The sequence below is a fragment of the Passer domesticus genome, chromosome 27 (genome assembly GCF_036417665.1).
Source record: "Passer domesticus isolate bPasDom1 chromosome 27, bPasDom1.hap1, whole genome shotgun sequence".
Classification (NCBI taxonomy): domain Eukaryota; kingdom Metazoa; phylum Chordata; class Aves; order Passeriformes; family Passeridae; genus Passer; species Passer domesticus.
The window spans coordinates 1969442-1993305 of record NC_087500.1 but is presented as its reverse complement, the minus strand read 5'-3'; the positions used below and the strand labels follow the sequence as shown (position 1 = coordinate 1993305).

Genomic DNA, 23864 nt, shown 5'->3' with positions numbered 1-23864 from the left:
GACAAATTGGTCCAGTGGGAAATGTCCCTGTTCAGCCAGGCTTTAAAGGCCCCTTCCAACCCAAACAGCTCCACAACCCTACACACCCAGCATTCACCTCCCAGAGGCTGCAGCACTCCCTGCACAGCCCCTTCTCCAAGGGGAGCACCAGGCCTCCCCTGTGGCAGATGGGCTCTCCTGGCTCCACAACAACCACTGCAACACACAAAAACCAAGCCTAGACCTGAGACTGACTTGAGCAGCACCAACATCTCCTGCTGGGCACTGCTGGGCATCACAAACCACAGCCAGACACTGGTGAACATAACATCCCCCACCCACTCATTCGGACAGACCCAATTCCAGCAGCACATCAGAAGGTAAAATGTCATTTTGGGGCTTGTGGCAAGATGTGCTGAGAAAAAAAAAATCTCCTGTGTTTGCAGCACAGAGACTGGGCTCTGGAGCAGTCAGTGGCAGGGAGATAGGAAAGCACTGAATCAGAGACAACAACTGCTGCAGGTTCATGGGATGAGACAGCGTGAGCAGTCAAAAGCTACAAGCTTCATTTTTCAATTTAGAAGTTAATTATATTCATTATTTATTCCAACCATCATTTAACATCTGATGATGACTTAATTAAGAAAGAGAAGACAAAGGGGTTTGGGGTTTTTTTATTCATTTCACTGCACTTTTCATCTAGAAATACTAACAATGACTGAATGTGGTCAATAAAACTTCCAGCAGGTCTTAAAAATGAAAAACACAGCAAAGAAACCCTTTAAAGTAAAGGGAAAATGGGGAGCAATAAAGATTCACAAGGAAGGGCAGATATTGCTTAGACTTTTCCTTTTCAATAGTTTCTTTCTGGTGGATTTTTAAAAGGTTAAATTACACATTTTCCAGTATCTTTATCCCACTATGCACTAAAAATATATCAAAGTACAGTCACTTCAGTTGCAGTATGAGTATCCTTGAACTTTTGCTGGCAGAAATCGAATTTGCAGCATACATTTATTCCAATTAGAGAACTTCTCTTCAATCCTGATTCCAAAAAGAGATTTTGCTTATTCTGTAGCAGAGTGGAAAGGCCAATCAGCCCATACCTGGGGCAAGCTGAAGGCGATGCTGCCAGGGACAACCGAGGGGTGAGTTCTCAGCGTGAAGATGTACTTGTGGTTGGGAGAGGTCTTCACCACAACATGTCTGGAAAAGAGATCAGTGTTTTACTCTGATGTGTACCAGGAGGGTTTTGCATTGCTCACAGCTCAAAAGGAACACTCAGCTTATCTCTGGGGCTACACAAGAAAACCAAAAGCACTGGAGGCACAGCCTGACTCAGACACGCAGCAGGGTGACAGAGCCCACCACCCTCACTGGTACAATGTGATCTCAAAGCCCAGCTGCAAGACTTTGCACCAAAAATTAATATTTATATCCCCCAGTAGTCAGTACTTCAGGACTGCACTGTACAAATGAGAGAGAACCAAACCACAAACACCACAGTTAAAAATCAACACAGGTTTCACATCTCAAGCATTAACACCAGAGCACCAATATTTTACCCTCATACAAGCACCATCCCCAGCAGTGATGCCAACAAAAAGTAGATCCAAAGCCCATACAGGGATCTGAGTGTATTGTTTAGAAGTTTGATAGTAGAAAAAAACGGGAGGAATTTCTGTACAAGAAGTAAAATCACACAGGCCCTGGGGCAGTTCCTCATGGCGCAAGTGACAAGCTGATCTTGAACTCAGACAGCATCTGTGTGGCTGGAAAAACAGCATCAGTGTTGGAAAGTGGCCCTGTGGGAAAGGACCTGGGGGTGCTGATGGACAGCAGTGGAGCAGGAGCTGATGGGTGCCCAGGTGGGCAAAAAGGCCAAGGGCACCTGGCCTGCACCAGAAACAGAGTGGGGAGCAGGCCCAGGGCAGGGACTGTCCCTGTGCCAGGCACTGGTGCCACAATAAATCAGCAGAATCCATTTTCTTCATGATGGAAAAGCTCCCTCTTTATTCACATAACTGGTTTTTATCCAGTTTTACACACCTTATGTGTGACTCCAATTGGTCAGTAGCTTTCTTGCAAATTACTTTATTGGTTAGCAACAAGCTGGCATTCTGTATTGATTGGTCACCCAAACCCCCAGTGTGTAGGTACAGGAAAAGTTGTTTATAAGAGATAGTTCTCATTTTTCTACCTAACAGCATAAAAGCAGTTTATAGAGGTGCTAACTGGTTTTCCCCGCAGGAATAGATTGTTATGCTAATGCACTGCTCACACCAGGATTCCTTTCATCTGGGAACTTGCAAAATGCTACCTTGACAAGGCCAGCCACTGATTTTAAGAGAGCAGGCTTGACTTTCTGAGGCCTTTCTTTATAATTTTTCTACCTTACTGCAACACTGGTGAGGCCACACCTCAAGGACTCGGGTCGGTTCTGGCTCCTCACTGCCAGGAAGACCTTGAGGGGCTGGAACGTGTCCAAGGAATGGAGATGGGGAAGGGTCTGGAGCACCACGAGTGGCTGAGGGAGCTGGGGGGCTCAGCCTGGACCTTCTCACTCTCCACAACTCCCTGGCAGGAGGGGACAGCCAGGATGGGACAGGGGGTGGCCTCTGCTCCCAGGGAACAGGAACAGGATGAGAGGAAACGGCCTCAAGATGTGCCAGGGGAGGTTTGGATTGAACATGAGAAAGAACATCATGGAAGGGCTGTCCAGGGAGGTTTGGAGTCCCCATCCCTGGAGGTGTCCAAGGAACACCTGGACGTGGCACTCGGTGCTCTGGGCTGGGGACAAGGTGGGCATTGGGCACAGGTGGGACTCATTGATCTGGGAAACCTTCTCCTCAATGACTCTGTGATTCCATCATAGAACAGTTACAAAACCAGAGCAGTACAAGCAGTGAGGAGCAGACACAGCAGCAGCCATGGCATGTGTCTGTCTGTCACACTCAGAATTGAAGCTGTCAGCAACAAAGATACTCAGAAGCTGCTTACAGCTTCCTCAGACTATGCCTGATAGCTCTTATCATGTGACAGGCAGACAGCTTGCTGGCATGAGAAAGCAAAACCAAAGGAGGCTGGGATTTGTGTGCTCTGGCAGCAGGGTGATGGTGGAATCAGGGTTCACCTCATCTTCCTCTCACAGCTGCTGGCACTGTGAGCACCCCTGGGCTACACAAAGCACCATCTCCATGGGATTTTGCCCCTCACCAACCCCAGGGTCAGGATGAGCTCTGCTGGCAGCCAAGGTCCTCACTCCTGGCCCTCCTCCCTCCCTGCAGCCCATGTTTTCCATGCACATATGCTCCTTATACTTCCATTTGCACATGCCCAGCCAATCCAGCACATCCAAGTGAGGATCTGCCATGGCTCCATCCTGTGTGCAGAACAGCTCCAGCCACCCACAGGAAGGAGCATATGGCCCTTGGAGACAAGGGGAAATGTAACCCAAACCTGGAGCCACGGCAGCCCAAACCTTGAGCCATGGCCAGCTGCCACCTGCAAACCCCTCCCAGGCACTGCTGGCACTTGGTGGCCTGGCAGTCAGAAGCATTTTCAACACACCAAGGTGATAACAGAGCTCCCAGGTCAGGGAGACACTGAGCTGAGTCCTCACTGGTTCTGACCCAAAATCACCCAGCAGCTGCCAGGACACCCTTTCCTTGCCTCCTCCTCCTGCCCCAGGCATAAATCCAGGAACCTGCTGTAGGTGGTGAAGTTCCACACGAATGTTATGGGGAGAACAAGGCATTAACTGGTGTTGCATAGCAGCCAGGGAAGATTTATGGAGACTGGAAGACAGCAGATGTCACTCTGCCTTCACGTAGGAGGATCCAAGGAATTACAGGCTGGTCAGCCTCACCTTACCCCCCAGAGAAGTGATGGAGCAACTAATCCAGGAAGCCAAACAGATTAAAACACAAGAAAGTGACTGGGAATCACTCTGAGCATGGATTTAGGAATGGTCAGCATGGATTTACAAAGGAAAATCCATTCTGACCAGCACAACAGCCTTCTCCAATGAAATAGTGAGCTCTGGGTCTGAAGGGAGAGCTGGATTTATCCCAACACTGGCAAACTTTGCACACTGCCTGGCACAACCACCCTCAGACCCTGTTGTGATAGACACTGGGCAGGGAGGGGGCTGCAGGATGAGCAGCTGCACTTGGGGCTGCAGCCAACAGCATCAAACCCACTGCAGGTCACTGGGATGTGCAAATCCCACTGCAGGTCATTGGGATCTGCAAATCCCACTGCAGGAGGTCACTGGGATCTGCAAATCCCGCTGCAGGAGGTCACTGGGATCTGCAAATCCCGCTGCAGGAGGTCACTGGGATGTCCAAATCCCACTGCAGGTCATTGGGATCTGCAAATCCCACTGCAGGAGGTCACCCCAGGAGTCCACAAGGGGCCAAAATGAAATTTAACCCTTTCATTCTGAGCAGCTGAAGGGACAGAGCTCCTCAAGCAGCCCACAGGGGACACACCTGGGTGTGCTGCTCCTCAGAGGGACCTCAACAGATCCCAATCAAGCTCAATAAGGGAAAAGTCAAAGTTCCCCACCCAGGGGGAACAATCCCATGCATAAATGCATGCTGAGGGCCAAGAAGCCCTGGGAACCAGATGGACACGAGCTCAAGAGGAGGCAGTAACACATTCCTGCAGCAAATGTGGTGAGATCCCCTTGGGGTGCATTAGCCAGAACAGGCTGCACTGGCACAGGGTGCCCAGATCAGCTGGGGCTGCCTCATCCCTGGCAGTGCCCAAGGCCAGGTTGGACAGGGCTTGGAGCACCCTGGGACAGTGGAAGTGTCCCTGCCCATGGCAGGGGCTGGAAGTGGAAGTTTTCAAGGTCCCTTTGCAGCCCAAGGCATTGGGTTACTCCATGATTAGGGAGAGCAGCAGGACCAGGCAGTGATCCTCCCTGGATGGAACAGCACTCCAAGGACAGCTCATTTCAAACTCAGCAGTGGGTAAAGCAGAGAACTATCCAGGAGGACAGGACTGAAAGCAGGAGTTTTCCAGCACAGTATTACCCTGAGGAATCCAAATTAGTATCGACACACAACCAACTGGAAAGGAAGGTGTGACACTGCAGAATATGAGAGAAACGTGCCCAGAGGCAACAAACAAGTTCCAGCTACAATTCAGAAATACTTCACCACAAAATGCACCTGATGACAGCTAACACCTGACTGGAAGCAGCTCATGACACAGGAAAAAACCCAAAATTAAAGCTTTTTAAAGCCCCAAATGGGTCCTGAGCAGTGCAAGCAACAGTGACTTCAACGTGTAGAGATCCAGCATCTTTGCAGGAAGAAACAAACTCCATCACTGCTGGGCTTCACTTCAAAAACCCAAAATGCAAGAAAATTACAATACCTGGTAAAAATACTGGGGAGGAGTATCCATAAAAATTTGATAGCAATTACTAAGTTGGGATATTCCATTCACCAGAAACATCTCCAGCAAAGCAGAAAGACAGCATAGCTTGGCAACAGACAAATAGATGTCAGGAAGAAAAATAAAGAGAAAAAATGGGAAAAAAAAATCAGCCTTCTGAAAGAAAATACTAGGAAAGGTCAAATCCTGACAGGTTCTGTGAGAAAAATCTGCATAAGACACAGGAACATCCATGTTTCTTCTCAAAGACAGCAGGAACAGGCAGCTTCCAACAAGCTGTAAACCTAAGTACTACAAATGCTCAAAATAAGGCAATAGCAGAAAAACTAAATGCATTTTCCTACCCTCATGTTCACCGAGAAGGAGCTCAGAGAGCTCATGGAGGCGCAAGGGGGAAATCTCAAACTCATTAAGAGCTTCTGCTTATACACGAACAAAAGGAACAACAAATCACCAGGGCCAGACAGCTCCCAGAGCTCTCCCAGGAGGACCTGCTGCTCTGCTCCGTGTGTAAATCCTCGCCTGCAACTGTCAGACCCAACCCATGTGCTGCCAGCTCTTGGGAAGGGCTCCAGGAAACTGGGCCCAGGAAACTGCTGCGAAGTTTGCTGGCCAGGCTGAGCAAACCAAGAGAAACTGCAGCAGACATGAATTAACCTGTGAGTGCATCAGATTTGCTGGTGCTGAAGCACGAGCAGGGCTCCAGTGAGGGAGGGGGTGACTCAGGTATCCATGTGGAGGTGCCAGCAGGGATCTCATCCCATGCAGTGCATGTTTGGAAACCCACAGCAATCATGCAGCAAGGGCTCCTCAGAGAACTAAACTGGCCTAGGAGGGATGGGTTCCCATGTGAAAGGGAACAAGCAGTTCTTAACAGGAACAAAAACCTGCCACTGAGACAGCCTGCCCTGACTGCTGTCCCTCACAGCCTGGCTGTGCTCAGAACTGGTTTCTCTCTCCAAACTGCACCAAGAGTCCTCAAGGCAGAAGCAGGACACTGGAGCTGAAGATGGTGCCACTCCCCAAACCACTGCACAGCACACACTGGGACCACACAGTGCATGGCCTGGTGTGAACTCAGCCCTGACTCATCCCTGCCCAGCAGCACCCTGGGGTTAAAGCATCTCCTTGATCCACGGGCAAACTGCAGCTCTACACCCCCAGCTGCAAACAGAGCAGAGCCTTGTGGAGGTACCACCAAAAACCCACCTGAGCAGGCAGTGTGGTGAGGGACCTGAGCCAGGGGCACTGTCAGGGGATCTGCAGCCAGGGCTGGATCCAGGGGATCTGCAGCCAGGGCTGGATCCAGGGAGCTACAGCCAGGGCTGGATCCAGGGAGCTGCAGCCAGGGCTGGAGTCAGGGATCTGCAGCCAGGGCTGGATTCAGGGATCTGCAGCCAGGGCTGGATCCAGGGAGCTGCAGCCAGGGCTGGATCCAGGGAGCTGCAGCCAGGGCTGGATTCAGGGATCTGCAGCCAGGGCTGGATCCAGGGGATCTGCAGCCAGGGCTGGATCCAGGGGATCTGCAGCCAGGGCTGGATCCAGGGAGCTGCAGCCAGGGCTGGATCCAGGGAGCTGCAGCAGGGCTGGATCCAGGGATCTGCAGCCAGGGCTGGATCCAGGGGATCTGCAGCCAGGGCTGGATCCAGGGGATCTGCAGCCAGGGCTGGATCCAGGGATCTGCAGCCAGGGCTGGATTCCGGGAGCTGCAGCCAGGGCTGGATCCAGGGATCTGCAGCCAGGGCTGGATCCAGGGGATCTGCAGCCAGGGCTGGATCCAGGGATCTGCAGCCAGGGCTGGATTCCGGGAGCTGCAGCCAGGGCTGGATCCAGGGAGCTGCAGCCAGGGCTGGATCCAGGGAGCTGCAGCCAGGGCTGGCTCCAGGGAGCTGCAGCCAGGGCTGGAGTCAGGGAGCTGCAGCCAGGGCTGGATTCAGGGATCTGCAGCCAGGGCTGGATCCAGGGAGCTGCAGCCAGGGCTGGATCCAGGGAGCTGCAGCCAGGGCTGGATCCAGGGAGCTGCAGCCAGGGCTGGATTCAGGGATCTGCAGCCAGGGCTGGATCCAGGGGATCTGCAGCCAGGGCTGGATCCAGGGGATCTGCAGCCAGGGCTGGATCCAGGGAGCTGCAGCCAGGGCTGGATCCAGGGAGCTGCAGCAGGGCTGGATCCAGGGATCTGCAGCCAGGGCTGGATCCAGGGGATCTGCAGCCAGGGCTGGATCCAGGGATCTGCAGCCAGGGCTGGATTCCGGGAGCTGCAGCCAGGGCTGGATCCAGGGATCTGCAGCGAGGGCTGGATCCAGGGATCTGCAGCCAGGGCTGGATCCAGGGGATCTGCAGCCAGGGCTGGATCCAGGGGATCTGCAGCCAGGGCTGGATCCAGGGATCTGCAGCCAGGGCTGGATTCCGGGAGCTGCAGCCAGGGCTGGATCCAGGGAGCTGCAGCCAGGGCTGGATCCAGGGAGCTGCAGCCAGGGCTGGAGTCAGGGAGCTGCAGCCAGGGCTGGCTCCAGGGAGCTGCAGCCAGGGCTGGATCCAGGGATCTGCAGCCAGGGCTGGATTCAGGGAGCTGCAGCCAGGGCTGGATCCAGGGATCTGCAGCCAGGGCTGGATCCAGGGGATCTGCAGCCAGGGCTGGATCCAGGGGATCTGCAGCCAGGGCTGGATCCAGGGGATCTGCAGCCAGGGCTGGAGTCAGGGATCTGCAGCCAGGGCTGGAGTCAGGGAGCTGCAGCCAGGGCTGGATCCAGGGATCTGCAGCCAGGGCTGGATCCAGGGATCTGCAGCCAGGGCTGGATCCAGGGATCTGCAGCCAGGGCTGGATTCAGGGATCTGCAGCAGGGCTGGGTCCAGGGGATCTGCAGCAGGGTGGCCCCAGGGACCTGCAATGCAGCACCAGCCCCAGCACTGCCAACAGCAGGAGCTGCCTGTGCTCCCTCTGACACTGCACAGCCATCTGCAGCACCTGCTCCTGACCAAACACACTGCTGGTGTGTGAGCACCTCTGCTAGAAATAAACAGCTCCCAGGGGCACAGGAACAGCCAGAATCACATCCAGCCTGCTGAGCCAGCACATCCCAGGGCACTGCTTCCTGCATGCTGCCACAAATGCCAGGAGAGAAGGTTCTGGAAGCAAAAGGAACACAGTGGCTGCAGGGCTGGCAGCTGGGTCCCTGCAGGACATCCATAGTGGAGGAAATTAAAGTTTTTATAATGCATGAGGTACAATGCTCAGCTCAGGTATTTTTGTAACTCAATTATGTTGAAAAAAAATCAACCTGGGGAAAACCATACTTTGAAAAGACCAGGACACTCTTCTGCCCAAGCAGACACTTTTGCCTGCTTCTGACTCAAAAAGTTCTGCTGGTTCAGGGGGTGCTTTTGTTTGGTTTTGGCATTTTGTACTCCAGTTGGGCTCATGAAATCACAGTTCAGTTCAACCCTCCAGAGCCATGACAGGTGCCAGGGCAGCAGAGCTGGCTGACAGCATGGACAGGCTGAACACATCCCTGCACTGCTGCAGCTCAGCACTGCTGTGTTCTCCAGCCTTAGCAGAGTTCACTGGGACAGGTATTTTATATAAAGGTGGGCATATCATTCAGTATCTCCTTTAACATTTTTCTCATTTTTCAAACCCAAGCCCTTCTGCCTTGTGCTGCACGTGATATTCCCTTTCAGCTGAAATTAATGACTTTTGTCTACAACCTACATACTAAAATCTGTCAGAGCTTCCCTAAAGCTGCAGCAAAGCAAAGAATCTGACTGTGTGAATTGGCTTCTTGTAATCCAAACCCTTCTGTGTGGGCTGAGCTGAACAATGCAGGTGTTTTCCACCTAAGAGAAATAAACCCCAGAGTCAGGTTCCATCAGCCACCCCAAAAATGCAAATAAAGAATCTAGCTTGTTGTGCCCACACTCTGGCTGCTTCTCCCTTTTGTTCTTGTGCAGGAAAACCCTGAGAACAAGAGTTCTCCTGGCTCTGCTCAGCACTCCCATACGATGTGAAAGTGAGAAGATGCCCCAAGTAACACAATAACATTTCTGAAATAGTTCAAATATTCTCATTATGTAATAGGAGCAACAGCAAAACCAAAATTAACAAAAATTATCACAATAAGTACTTCACCAAAATAATTATTCTATTAGTTAAGCAGATGCAGCTCCCAAGAAAGAAATACTTTACAGAAACAGTCACCCTTCTTCAAGTATCTGCCATTTCCAGAAAGAGCCACATTGAAAGTTCTGATCCCTAAAGACACACAAGTTTTGTTAATCAAACTGCTGTGTTCACCTTTCCAAACCTGAAATGTCATTCCCCCTCCACACAAATTTTGAAAACAACTCCTTTTTGGTTAAAAGCTGAAAGAGCAACAGTGCACACTTACTGCCCAGACTGGAAGTCCTTCTCGTTCACCACAGCACAGTTGGTTAAGGACAGCTCATCAGTGGGACACCTCGCTGCTTGCATAGGCTGCAAGAGAGGGTGGAAAAAATGTCAAATAAAATTCTGGTTTTCCTTTACCAAGCCAAGCCTCAAGACTTCTGCAAAACCACAAAGCACAAAACAGATCTCCTGAGTCCTGGCATACTGTCAGAGCCCACTGGTATCAACAAGCTCCTCTTCCAGCTTCCTCCAAACATTTCCACGTGTCACAGGTATTTGTATCCCAAAGCTCTGCATTTTGGGACTGTTATGTACTTTGTATTTTCTACCCTACCTACAAAAATACTTCCAAATTAGCTGGGAGAAAGCCTGCAGGGCAAACAGTGTTAGCTTGCAAGTGAACCCTGGCACTGAAGCTTCCCCAATGCTGGCACAAGGCAGCAGGTAATCAGCATTCCCTGGAAGGTGTTTCTTGCACACTGACAGAGCACTGGGATCTTCTGGAAGCTGCTAAGGAAAAGCAGCCTGGAGCAGAGCAGTTCCCCTACAACCCTGTCTCATGGTGCTGGGCTGGATCACAGAGCCCATGTGGGGAGGAAGGGAGGGATAAAGATGTGACCTTCCCTGAACATAACTCAGAAAACTGGAATTTCAGCATGTCCATTCTGCATAAACCCCTTCACCCAGGGCAGTACAGGGCAGCACTGAGAGTCCACAGGGAGGTTTAACCTCAGCCAGCTGCTATCCAGCCCCCCAATCCCTTTGTATCACTTCTCAAAAGAAATATCACACATTAATATTTTCCACCCTACAGGAAACATCCCAGATCTGTAACACACTGAAGAAAATTAGATAAATAGTTAATTCCAGTCTATCACTATGAAAAAAATTACTGCAACAAATTTTGTGGGGGAATCCTCCCCCTCTTTTTTTCTCTAATGCCAGAGGATCAATCCTTTTTCAGGAGTATCTGCTTGTTTTTGTCCCTTCCAATATTACTCATCAATCAGCAATTAAAAACTGAAATAGAAGCACTCCCAGCCCAAGCTGCCCATCCCCATCATGAGGCAGGATGGAGCATGGGGGGAGCACAGCAGAGGGACCTCAGCCCCATCCTACACCCCCACCCCACCTGCTCCTGCAGAACTACACCACAAAACTAGGGCTGAACGATTAAAATTGTCATCAAAATGCCTCCAGAAATGGAGAAAGGGATGGAAAAGGCAGGATGTTTCTATCATTAGCTATGGACTGAAGACATTTCATTTAGGGAAAGCTAAACTTGTCCCCCAAGGTGTCATTTGGAGAATCAAAGCACAGCTACCTCTGTCAGATACAAATTTGCAGCCAGTGCAACAGAAACTATTTGACAGCATCAACCTATTGCTAAAAGTAATTCAGGAGGGATTTTCTCTTAAACCACCCTTAAATCCCAGCAGCAAACACAGGAAATGCACTGATCCCAACACACACATCTAAATCATTTCCCAGGAGTTACTGCCCTGCTCAGCCTTCGTCCCCCAGCCCCTCTGGGACAAGAATCAGAAAAATTCCCCCCCAGCCTGTTCTAAAGTTCAGATCAACTTTCATGGCACAGTGTGATTTGTCTCAAGTACTTGCTATTTAGAAAAGGACCAACTCATTACTTTTACTAAACAATGCTCAATTGCCCTTGACATATGTGACAACCAAAAAATACTCCATTTTCAGACCTGAAGCAGATTTATCTGAATGCTGAGTGTAATAAAAGACTCAAATGTTCTTGTAATAAAATATATGACATCAGTGGATTTATGAGATACACAGCCTGTCTGCTGAGGCCCCTTGGCTTGGGGCACTCCACAGCAAACATTCACCACTTTATCACTTCTGCTCCCATCTGCAGGGCACAGTTTTGTGAAGGACATGCCCTGATAAAACGCATTACAGGGGATATTTCTGGAGAAAAGTGGACACGGAGCTCCTGGATTAAACCTTTTTACAGCACTATCCTCGAGTGCATTTTTAATCCTTGGTGACAAACTGCTTCCTACACACAGCCAAGCTGCCGCTCCCAGCTGCACCGGGAACACAGAGCTTTGGGAAATGCAGGAATAGCAAGGAGTGCATTCCAGACCCAGCAACGACTGCAAGCTCTGCAGCACAGCAGAGACGATGGCAGAACACCCTTGGGTGTCTGACCCGTGACATAACGTGGCTGCAGCAGCAGCAGAGGTGTGCCAGCCATCCCAGAGCCCAGCTCATCCTCCTGGGGTCTGGCAGGAGCCCATTTCTCCTTGGCAATGACCAACATCTCAGGCAGCACCTCTGCTCCCAGCCCTCCGCTACACACCCTCCTCAAGCTCCAAGATTTTGCAGATCTTCAGAATCTTATCTATATTCTGAAAAGCTGCAAGACAGGGGTCTCACTCCCAGGCATGGAGTTCCACAAGGGGGCAAGGGACAGCTTGAGGAAATCTGGTCATGAAGAGGTGACAATTAAACTGGAAATCACCCAGGTAGGAAGGAGGAACACGTTGCTGTGGGGAGCTGCAGGGGCTCCCTTTTACCTGGCCTCCCCACAGAGCTCATACCCTGCTGCTGCTCTAGGGATGGATTCTTGTCTCTGTCAAGCAGCTGAGCTGTCACAGCCAGGACACGGGCACAGGCTGCTCCTGAGGAAGCTTTCCTGGCATAAATGCAGCAGTCCAGAGCTGGAACACATGGCTGGCATATGCCAGTGGTGCTGCTGTCAGGAACACTTTAAGCTCTTGCATTTTGGGTTCCAGCTTCCCAGGACAGCAGCACAAGGACTCCCAGAACCTGCCCCCTCTCCCCTCTCTGCCACCCCACACCCACTGCCAGCACTAACACACCATATCAGGGTACAGGGGCAGGAAAATCCTTGTGAGTATTCCTAGGGATCTCAAAGCACATTTATACAAACTAATTTCAAGCAAACTGGTAGGTTACTGCTGGCAACCAGGCAAGACAGGTCTAACAAACCAGAGTGCAAGCTCCTGCAGGTGACAGCAGATGCCACCTGCTGCAGTCACCCCCTGGCACTGCCAGGCTGGAGGTGACCCACCCACCCTCACAGGCTGCTGTTACACCCACATCCAAAACACAGATCTGGATTAAAGAAGGCAAATTAGGGTTAAATTAGGCAAAAGAATCTTCACAATAGCTCCAGGTATTGTTCTGCTTTATGCAAAGAGGAGACTCCAAGGACAGCACAGTCCTGAGGAGGTGACTGCACAGTGCTAAAGCATTCCCAGCATCAGCCAGGCAGCACCTGCTATTAAACCCAGACCTGTTCCAGCATTCCTTCTCTTTGCCAAGAGGAAAACGAGACCATACGATGCACTGATAAATCTCACTCTGAGAGACAAACATGAAGCACCCCACCTCTGGGTTTGTGACAAAGCAGGAATGTTGCCTCGAAACCCAGGAGGCTTAATGATGCTGGCATATTTTATTTTTACAAAGAAAACTTGCCCTGAAGAACAAACAGCTACATAATAAAAATAATCACCACAACATCTGATCTTTCAGAGATTTTTTTTTCCAAAGCTGCAAGGACTCATTTTCCTCCACAGAAAATACAAAACTCATGTGTTCACAAAATCACAGAACAGTTGGGGTTGGAAGGGCCCTCTGGAGATCATCCAGTCCAAACCCCTGCCAAAGCCCAGAAAGTGGTGTTGCTATTTGGATATTTTCACACACACATAAACCACACCTCTCGTGTTTTGTCAATTCACCTCTTGTGAATCATTAAGGCTGACGGTGGAGGAAGCCAAGGAAAAACATGTTTCTCCCCACAGAGATAAGGTGGTGGCAACGACTGAAGAGCACTGCTGACAGCTGGTACTGAGACGAGCTGAAACATTAAGTGCTAAGGCAAAGATGCTCCCCATCCAAGACAACTGAACTCATTTCATTTCCTAATGCTGAGCAAGAGATTACGAAACAGCCTCTAAAGCTGAGGCAGGCTTGGTTCTGTGCCCTGTTCTCACATGGTTTGTACAAGACAAATATTGTTCAAGTACTGTATGTTCAAAATTCTCCTTTGTGTAAAACAGACACAGATACACATCCCATGTATATGCAGGTGCACAGAGATGGAATTTCTGGCACACAGGTGCTGACAGAGGAGTGTTAGGAAACGTGACAACTCTGGGTACCAGACATTTCCACTTCCCCAGCAGAGCCCACTGCCAGCTGCTTTGAGATGGGGATCCCTGCTCCAAAAAGCACCCAAGCTTTCCTGTAGCAGCTGCTGGGCACCAAAGTCTCTCTGAGCCCAGAGCCTCATCACCCAAAGAGGGCAGAGAGGTGTAATACACCTGCAGAGGTGTAACTCCTGGTGAGCAGTGCAGTCCACTCTCCCCAGAGCCCCAGCAGAGGTGCCTCTGTGGGTGGAACCACGGCTGACTCCAAACCAAACACTCACCACCACGGATCTGCCAATAAAATGAAGTTTGAATACTGACAGGAGGAATTATGATGTCAAAGGAGCTCTGAAGACAAACAGGGAACTGACATGATGAATCACAGATCCTACACATTCTCCAGGAGTGTGCTCCTGACAGGAAACACAAGCACAAAGCCCTGACTGCACCTCTAGATCCCAGGGACACCAGAGGTGGACGTTACACCTGGGGACACAGGGACAAGCAGCAGCTCCAGCAGGAGGATGAGCTGCAGAGCTGGCTCAGCACCAACCAAGCTCCCAGCTCAGGGAAGCCCAAGGACTGTGCCTGCTCTCTACACCCAAAACACACCACGGAGATGAGCAACAGCTCAGCACTGAAGGACACAAGAAATGGCCATAAAGCAGCAACACCAGCAGAGCTCCTGGCTGCCAGCTGAGAGTGGGTTCCTGACCTGCAGGGGAAGCTGGCTCTGTGACAGGGAGAAACAGTAAAGACAAAACCAAGACTCCCCTAAAGAACAATTCTGTAATATTCATAAAAGGAATGACAACATGCTGTCACCATCAGGGACACAAGTTGTCCCAAATGTTGTGGTTCTAACCAATTTTAGAAATTAACTAAGGAAATTTAGTAACTTGCAGATGGTTTTTCTGGACATGTCAAAAAAAACACTGAATAAAGCTTCCATATTCCTGCAGCCACAAGAGATCAACCTACAAGGAACTTCTGGACCAGCAGCCTGGCCAGACAGGCCCTTCCAGACCTCCTGGCTGTGCCAGGATAAGCTGCTGTCCCTGGAACACACAGCCCTGACTCCCTGCTCAGGCCTGGCCATTCCACCTGCTCATCATGACTTCTATTTGTTTGCTGGAAGCTTTTATTCTCTTCAGGAAGGAACTGCATTCTCTGTCAAAAACAAAGTCAGCAATACCAATTTTCTTCTCCTATTAAAGAGAAACATATTGGGAAGCTAAAATCTCAGAAGTAATATTCACATTCTCGACAAAGGCAGGGAACACTGAGTGAGTGAGCTGCCACCAAGGCAGCCTCAGCACAGCATCCAGAGAGCCTGGGTGAGATGGATCCCTCCTCCCCACACCCCCCGAGCCACTCCCACGCTGTGAATCACCCCCTGTGATCGTGCTGCAGCAGAAACCCAAACAGCTCCGAGGAAAGAGGCAAGAGCTCCCATCAGCACCTCCTGCATCAGCCAGGGCTGGAAATGGAACAGGGAATGTTCTCCCTGCATTGTCTGCCTGTGGCATGGTGACATCCCTGCCTGGTAAGAGCTCTATCCCAGCACAGAAAGGCAGCAGGACACAGGAAAGGTTTAGATTTCTTATTTTCCAGATTCTGCGCTGCGTTAGTATATAACTCTGAACTTCACAGAAAGTGTTAGCAAGTTCTCCTCACAGTTTAGCTAGACAAAACAATCCTTTTCCAGCCTGAGAAGGCCCAAAAAGTATAAACAACAGCAAACTGAGGAGAACAATCTGGGAGGATATGACTTTATAACCTGAAGCTGTAATTAACCCCAATACAGAAAAGGACCAAAACTTATAAAAGTGTGAAAACTCATGACTCTGAGTCCATCTTGGGTAGAGCCATGGCCAGGCTCTCGTACTGCCCAAGGTGTACCCTTTAAATGCCTTCTAATAAATCCCTACTTTATTCCTTTAACACTGAGGGAGCCTCTCAAGGCATCAGCCACACACTCTGCACTGGGCACTGTTTATCAAACACTCAGCACATTTCCCCGTTTCTCTCTCTGAGAGCAGCCCTGCACTCTCTGGGCTTGAATCCGGAAATTGCTGCCTGTCCTGGCACTCCAGAGCCACTTTATCAGGGCAGAAGGGCCTCTCCCACAATTAAAGGACACTGGCTTTTACTGCTGCTTCCCTTTGTTTGCCAAGTTCAAGTGAACCCAGGTCTGCAGGGGCAGCTCTGTCACTCCAGCGTTGTTTACTGCAGTTACCTGCCACAGCTTTGGGAACCCAGCTCTGCTACTGCCAATATTTGCCAACATCACGAGAAAGACAATTTACAGTCCCAAGAACAAAGAGTTCCAAGAGTCTGCCTGATCCAACAGAACAGAAGAAATAAGAGAGCTAAAGGAGAGCTTCTCCAAGCAGAGCACCTACAGTCGAGTTACACAGGTTGCTCTGCCCAGAAATATCCTTCTCCACATGAGCTCTTCACAATATCATCAGTGATTTTAGGAAATGCACCTGCACCTGAGCTGCTGGGCCACAGAACCAGGGAGCTGCTCTCTGCCAGCTCAGCAGGAACAGCAGCTCCACCTTCCTATTAAGCAATAATGACCAAGGATATGTGCATTTTAATTAACACATCCATTTTTTGAGTGCATGTTGCCTCACATTCCTTTCTCAAGCCAGGATGATCAACAGTTTAATTACAGGGAATTGTTGCTTGTTGTGTTGCATCTAAACATCTTTAAAAAATGCCAAGGCAATGAACCACCACCCCACCAGAGTAAGCTGAGGTGCTGGGATGCAGGTCACAGGATTTTGCCACTTGAGCAGTGAGGACAGCTCATGGATGCAAATTTCATCCCATTTATATTTAGAAAAGTTATCCGATGGCAACAAGGACAATGTGAATATATGTTAATGTTAAAAATATCCCCCTTGGAATGTGCCCAGCAAAAGCCCAGGATGCTGCTGTCCCAGCACTGCACTGGGCAACCCCTGGCACTGAACTCCCCACGACTCTGATGTGCCAAACACCACACAGCCACCAGCAGCTAAAGATGCAGCAGCTTGCAAGTACTGCTCTATTTTTTACAGAAAAAGCACATGACACAACTCCAGGGCATCAATTACTCCAGATTTTTTGATAGAAGGTCATTGCTTTATTGCATCCCAGGAGACCAGAGAAATGTGTTAAATCTTTTCATACTTCCAACCTTTGCCCTCCCTGAGGGCAGGATCTGCCTCACAGGGAGGAGCAGAGCAGCAGTGCCTGAGGAACTGCACACCCAGCCTTGCTTTATGAGCAGCAGCACGATCAGCTGCCTCAGACACAGCTCCAGGCACTGCAACACAAGCTCCTCCATTCATTTCAGCAACTGGGTTTCTTGTTGGGCTTCTTCTGTTTACAGAACCTTCTCCAACACAGCTCTCCAATTCCTGGGGGTCTGAAAACCTTCTGGAGATGGTCAGCATGGGTGTTTCATCACAAAACTCTGGTCTCTGCCTGCGAACCTCCCTGGTGTGAGACAGCATCCTGAACACATCATGCAGAGCCCCCAGGCTGGGCCTCATCCTTCCAAAAGCCACTGCAGTTCCCAAGATCCCTGTCCCGCTGCTCAGGGCTGTCACTGCACCAGCTCTCCCTAAAGCTCATCCCCTCCTGCACTTGTGAAGGCATATGAACATTTCCACCAACCCTGGATCAAAAAAAGATCACTGCATGACATGGGCACTGACATTTTAGTTGTTTTCATGAAAAAAAAAATGAATCAATGGTAATTTCATTGCACTGAAACTATGTCCTGCCTGGTGGGTAATTCAGCAAAACAGAAGTGCCACTACTTTCTAGCAACTGTTTTTCTGTGGGCTCAAGCAGATCTGGTTTTATGGCAGAACTTCTTCCAAATTCACGTTTATCCTGAGCATGAATGACCTCTGTGGTCTGAGGCACAGAACCCAGAACAGGAGAGGAAAAGAGAAGATCTTGCTGTGCTCTGGGGAAAAAAAAAATCAAAAGTAATACTTACAAAGTTCACACTTTAAATGATCCTCAAAAAGATTCTCTGACTTTTTAAAAAGACTTTTTTCTACTAAAAAAATTATTACCTAAGTTTAATTATTCTGGCAGGTCCACATGATGAGTGTGACACACCAGCACCCCAAAAACTGGAGAAGGAGAGGCAGCACTGACATCTCCCTTTGGCAATGACTTTTTAAGCACAAGCTTAGGACACACAGCTTCTGCACCACTGAGCCAAGCAACAAATTAATCAAAGATGACAGGGCCAGATATGCCCACAAACATTCACATGGTCTTCAGAATTTTATTCTAAATAATTGTAGAGTTTTTAACAAATTATGTGACTTTATTTTAAATAATTCAGCAAGGCAGAAGTCCTGAAAGCAGGCCACAAGCTGATTTGTGATGATTTCACAAGACAGTTACGAGGTTTCAGAAGTGATTACAGAAACAGAGATTCAGATAGAGTTTTCTCCCATCTCCCTGAAACATTGCTAAAAACCCATTTCTTCATATTACACCCTAGGAAAGACTAAAAAAAACTAAGTGACGATAGCAGGAACAGTACCAGCCTGCAAGAAGGAGCTAAGTTGATTCATAAACCTTTCTTTAGTTGCCTGACAACCCCTGCATCTCTGAAGGCTGGTTCCATATGTTACCAGAAATCACCTTACAGCTTTAACCCATCAACATAAAGCCCAGCCCCCATTATTTCCAAGTCCTTACCAAACCATCCAACCTAAAACCACAGTGTCTACATTTTAAGTATTTTTAAATAATTCAAGCAAATAATAAGCCAAATGTTATGAATTGTCTAGTGCTGTTTTGGGTATATTATATGCATTAAATGTTAGGAACTCTTCCCTGTGAGGGTGGAGAGAGCAGCTGAGGCTGTCCCTGGATCCCTGGCAGTGCCCAAGGCCAGGTTGGAGCAGCCTGGGACAGTGGGAGGTGTCCCTGCCATGGCAGATGTGGCACTGAGTGGGTTTAAGGTCCCTTCTGACCCAAACCATCCTGGGATTCTGTGCTGGCTGCAGGAAGCAGAAGAGAGCAGGGTCAGGCCAGCACTGCCTCTGGCAGGAGAGCACCAAGGGCCTCAGTCTGTCCTTCACCACCTTCCCCTCCTGCTGCACCTCTGGATCCTGCACCTGGTGCCAGCAGATGCCAGCAGGACCCTGTGCTCAGTCTCAGGCTCTCGAGAGGAGTGACAGCACCACTCTGCAGGTCAGACACCATCCAGCACCTGAGGGAATCCAAAACCATTTCCAACCCAACACAAAGGCAACCTCTACTGAGGAGCCAACAGAGCTAAAGGCAGCACTGCCCCAAAGGAGCCCCAAACAGCAGAGGAACAAAAATGGGTGTGTTACACCAGGGACACCCCCTAAAACAGCCATTATTTCTAACCATGAACGTGACACAAGTTCAGCTACTACAAATCCCATATTCCTTAGAGAAAAGCACACCAGTGTCTCTGCTGAGGGATCCACAAGAGCACCCAGCACACACAGGGTGTCAGAGGAGCCAGCAGCACTGACCCAGCTGCCCCACCCCAGCCCCATGGAGCTCTCCAGCCTGTGCAGACACAGGCAGGAATGCAGCTTGTGCTGGATCCACTCACTGGAACAAGGCACAGAAATCACCTGGCCTTTCTAGGTGCCTTTGGGGACTAATTCCTGATGTAGTTCAAATCAATCAATTACAGACAGCCCCAGTGAACTTCCAGGGGTCCACTTGGTACAAGAGGTCCATAACCAGCTGCAGACACAGCAGCTTCCCCCCACTCCCTCTCCTGCAGATGCCTCACTGCTCTGCCTGTGTGCCTAATGATCCCCATGCAGAGATACAGAATAAATTATTACAGAAACAGCCATTATTTCTAATCATCATAAACTGTTTTTCCTGTAAACTTCAATCACTGCTAATCACCATCTCTTCCTTGCCACAGAGAGACCCAGTGCAATTAGGGGAGCAGAGTAACACACCTGAAACAGCATCACACAATTAATCAGATTTGGCTTACCATTCACCTGAATTATTCAAAATGTTACTAGAAGGTTAAATATTTTGTCTCTCTGGTACATCAAGACAGCCACTCATTTCTCCCTGTGAGAATGTACTGCACAAATCGAATCACACCAGTCCAGCAACAGAGATTAAGCTCTAAATGGCATTGCAGAACAGATTTGCAGGGCAGGAGGAGTCACTGAAGCTCCTCTTCCCACCTTGCAGGTTGAAGCACCTGTTAAAAACGCTGCCAACAGAACAGCACCTGTGTTCCAGCACCAGCTCACCTGCTGAGCCTGGAGCTATCACACACCTCCATCCTCCCACCAAGTGCTCCCTGTTTTCCCCAACACAGCTCCGGGTTGCAGCCCCAGGTGCTGCTGCCTGCTCCCCCTGCTCCTCAGCCTCCCCAGCACTGCTGCTGGCCCACGGGCCAGCTGGAAGGAGCAGGCAGCTCCCTTGGCAGCTCACGTGGACAGCATTTGAAGGATCAGACCCAGCTTGGAGAGGGAGATGGAACACTCAGCTAAAGGATTCTCTCTGCAGCATGAAACAACCTGATAATGCTGCAACAACTGCATTTGTAGGCAAGTCATGAAAACACTGAATTCTGAGAAGCTTCCTGATAACCCAAGGAGAGCACCACTTATCCAACTGCCAGATTAGGAGGCAGCTAAGCATCGATCTTTCCTTTAAATTCACACAAATCCCCCTTTCCTTCACCAGGCTCCCAAGCTGGTCAAGTAAAGGCACATTTGTCTCACATTTTTTAGTAGAAGAAAAGCTCAAAGCAGAAGAATAAAGTTGAGGTTGATTCTTCTCCTTCCTCCCCACATCCCCAGTCACCAATCCCAGCACTCAGCATGCACCAGGATGTTCCCTGAGGACAAGCTGGGAGGGCTCAGGGGGCAGGAGCACTGCAGCCAGGTTGGGTTAGGCCCAGAGAGTCTCAGAACCACATCCAGTGTGGGTAAAATTATCTCACCACTGACCAGAGCACTGGGTTTCTGTTCTGGGCAACAGAATGCTGAAAAAAGCCAGGCAAGGCTCACAGATTTCCCTGGGTGAGTGCAAAGGGTGAGATGAAGAAAAGAAGGTGCAAGAGGGAAGGTGAGATCAGGAATCTGGAGCAGAGGAAAGCTCTTAACAAGAAGCAGACCACGAAACGTGGGGTTTTTCTCAATTACTCAGCACATTTAGGGGTGGCAGTGGAGCACCTGTGCTGCACAGCACGTCACGGGGCCAGAGCCCTCACCCCAGCTCTGCACCACAGCACTGCACCATGCACCCTGCATCCAGCAGCCCAGCACAGTGCAAACAGCACTGGGAAAACCAATTCCCCAGCATTTCAACCACTGAGTGACCTGGCCTAGAGACAAGATTCCAGCCAGAGGCAAGCATGAATGAAAAATGTGACTTTCTCAGGCTGATACCCAGCAAAGCATGACTGAGCTCCTGGCAAAGAGCAGAGCAATCCAAGCACAGCCTGCAGCACCTGGACACCTGAAAAAGAGGGGATGCGCAGGCACCACAAGAAGGGATTTCACAGCCAAGGCTGTTCTTTCATATTTTAAAGCCCTTCTGGCCACTTGCTGATGTGACCTATCACTAATAAGGGATTTTTTTTTATTTTTTAAATTAATACAGAATAAAACCACTGCACAACCCTTAAGGTGTTTCCACACAACAAAAGGTGGACCCACATTATAAAACAGCACAGGAGAAAATCTCTCTGTATCCCACAGCACCAAGGGGTCACCAGAGCCTCACAGAACCTTTAGGGACCCTAAAATTTTGCTTCACACCCCATGGAGACAGGGGCACCCCAGACCCACAGAGGCCCCTCAGAGAATCCCAAAATTCTACCCCACATCCCAGAGCACCAAGGGATCACTGCCTGTCACAGCATCCCTAAAGGTCCTTGCTCACAGGGAGAGGGGCCACCAGAGCTTCACAGCACCCCGGGCACCCTAAATCCTGACAGCAGCACCGAGGCACCCCTGGGCTTCACTGCCCCCTATGGGGACCCCACAATCCCACCCCACTCCACAGGGAGAGGCAGCACCCCAACCCCTGAGGGAGCCCTACGCTCATCCCACAGCACCAAGGGGTCACCACAGGCTCTGAGCACCCCCAGGAGACCCCAAAATCCAGCTCTGCCCCCCACAAGGCCACTGCAACCTCACGGCACCCTTAGGGAGCCCTAAATGCTGCCTGACAGCCACATGGAGAGGGGTCACCCTGCTCCTGAGGGAACCCCCAGTCCTGTCCCACACCCCACACTGCCAAGGGGCCACCCGGGTCCCACAGCACCCCGGGGGACCCTAAAATCCTGCCCCACAGGGAGAAGAGTCACCCTGGCCCCGGCTCCTGAAGGAACCCCAGTCCCGTCCCGCATGCCACATCACCAAGAGGCCACCTCCGCCTCCCGAAAGGCCCGGGGAACACCGGGAGAAGGGTCACCCCCAGCCCCCCACAGCACCGGGGGGTCCCCACAGCCTCACAGGACCGCCAGGAGCCCCCACACCGCAGGCGGTGAGGGGGTCAGCACAGCCCCACAGCGCTGCCGGGGGACCCCCGGGGCTGACGGGCCTCCTGGCAGCGGGGCTGCGAGAAGCTCGCAAAGCCGCGGAGGCGCAGGGAGGAGCAGGGGCGGAGGAGGGGGCAGGGGATGGGCGATAGCCGGTCCGCGTCCCCCCCACTTACCCGCCCCGCCATGTTGCCGCAGCGCCGACCGACAGGCCCTCCCCGCGGCCGCCAGGGGGCGGCGCAGCGCAGGCGCCGCGGCGCGCCGGGGCGGGGCCTCCATGGCCCGGAGGCCACGCCCCCTGAGCGATTCCGTCTTTCCATTGGTCGTTCTGCCCGCCGCTCAAGGCACGGAGGGGTGCGTCACGGAGCGCCCCGCCCATCTGCCCGGCGGTGAGGGGCAGGATGTGCTGCTGTCAGTCATCGGGAGAGCTGCGGGGATTGGTCGGTGGGGCGGGGTGGGCGGGGCCAAGGGGTCCGGCTGGTCCCGGTATTGCCGGCGGTCCGAGCGTGGGGTCGGTCCCGGCCCCGGCCCCGGTCCCGGTCCGTAGCGGGATGGGCCGAGCCCCGTGGTGTGAGGGTGAACGGGCCGAGCCGCCAGGCAACGCCTGCTTTACTTATTTAAATTATTTAATTCTATTTTAATGTGGTTGTGATTAATTAATATTGTTTATAATAACTATTCGTAGTTTTGTATAGTTATTGATATATTAGTGATAATATTTACATTCCGTATTGTATAGTATATTGTACGTTATAACATAATTACATTATATTATATTATATTATATTATATTATATTATATTATATTATATTATATTATATTATATTGTATTGTATTATATTGTATTTTATTGTATTTTATTGTATTTTATTGTATTATATTGTATTTTATTGTATTTTATTGTATTATATTGTATTATATTTATTGTGTTGTATTATATTGTATTATATTTATTGTGTTGTATTATATTGTATTATGTTATATTATTAACATATTATTGTATTTTATAACATAATATAGGATGCTATATTTATATATATAATAAAGTATTATACTAATCTAATTTTTTTAATTGTATGTAATTTTAAAAATTTTAATTCTGTTTTCATTCATTTTTATTTATTTTCATTCCATTTTTAATCTGGCTTTGATTCTGTTCCTGCTCCGAAGCGACCGCACAGCAGCTGCTGTAAACCAGGCCTCGTGGTCTCCTTCGATGGCACCTGATGGTTTCACTTTCCCTGATGGATTTCCCGTTCTCTGGCACTGATGGCTGTTTATATTTGATACAGTCCCGGGTGTGTGTGAGCCCGAGGTGGCAGTGGGAGCTCAGAGCTGCCCCCAGCCCCTCGCAGCTGTCACAGCCGGCCGTGGCTCGTCCCCGCGGGGCTCAGGGCTCCTCCA

At 50.2% G+C, this 23864-nt stretch overlaps 1 protein-coding gene and 1 long non-coding RNA gene across 3 annotated transcripts in view; both read right to left on the bottom strand.

Moving 5' to 3' along the window:
• The window catches only part of NSF (N-ethylmaleimide sensitive factor, vesicle fusing ATPase), a 75507-nt gene extending 52772 nt beyond the window's left edge, over positions 1–22735 (bottom strand). For both annotated transcript variants that reach the window (XM_064400159.1, XM_064400158.1), the window contains exons 1-3: positions 22636–22735; positions 9774–9859; positions 1086–1185 (exon numbers count right to left, since the gene is read on the bottom strand). In XM_064400159.1, the coding sequence (XP_064256229.1) occupies positions 1086–1185; positions 9774–9859; positions 22636–22647 (198 nt within the window). In that variant the 5' untranslated portion in view covers positions 22648–22735. The remainder of the gene's footprint in view (positions 1–1085; positions 1186–9773; positions 9860–22635) is intronic.
• Positions 15324–21204, bottom strand: LOC135286919 (uncharacterized). Its single transcript, XR_010350902.1, has 3 exons — positions 19946–21204; positions 18009–18151; positions 15324–17896 (listed from the first exon to the last, which is right to left on the bottom strand). It is a non-coding gene; the product is annotated as an uncharacterized LOC135286919 (long non-coding RNA).
• Positions 22736–23864: the final 1129 nt, after the last annotated feature.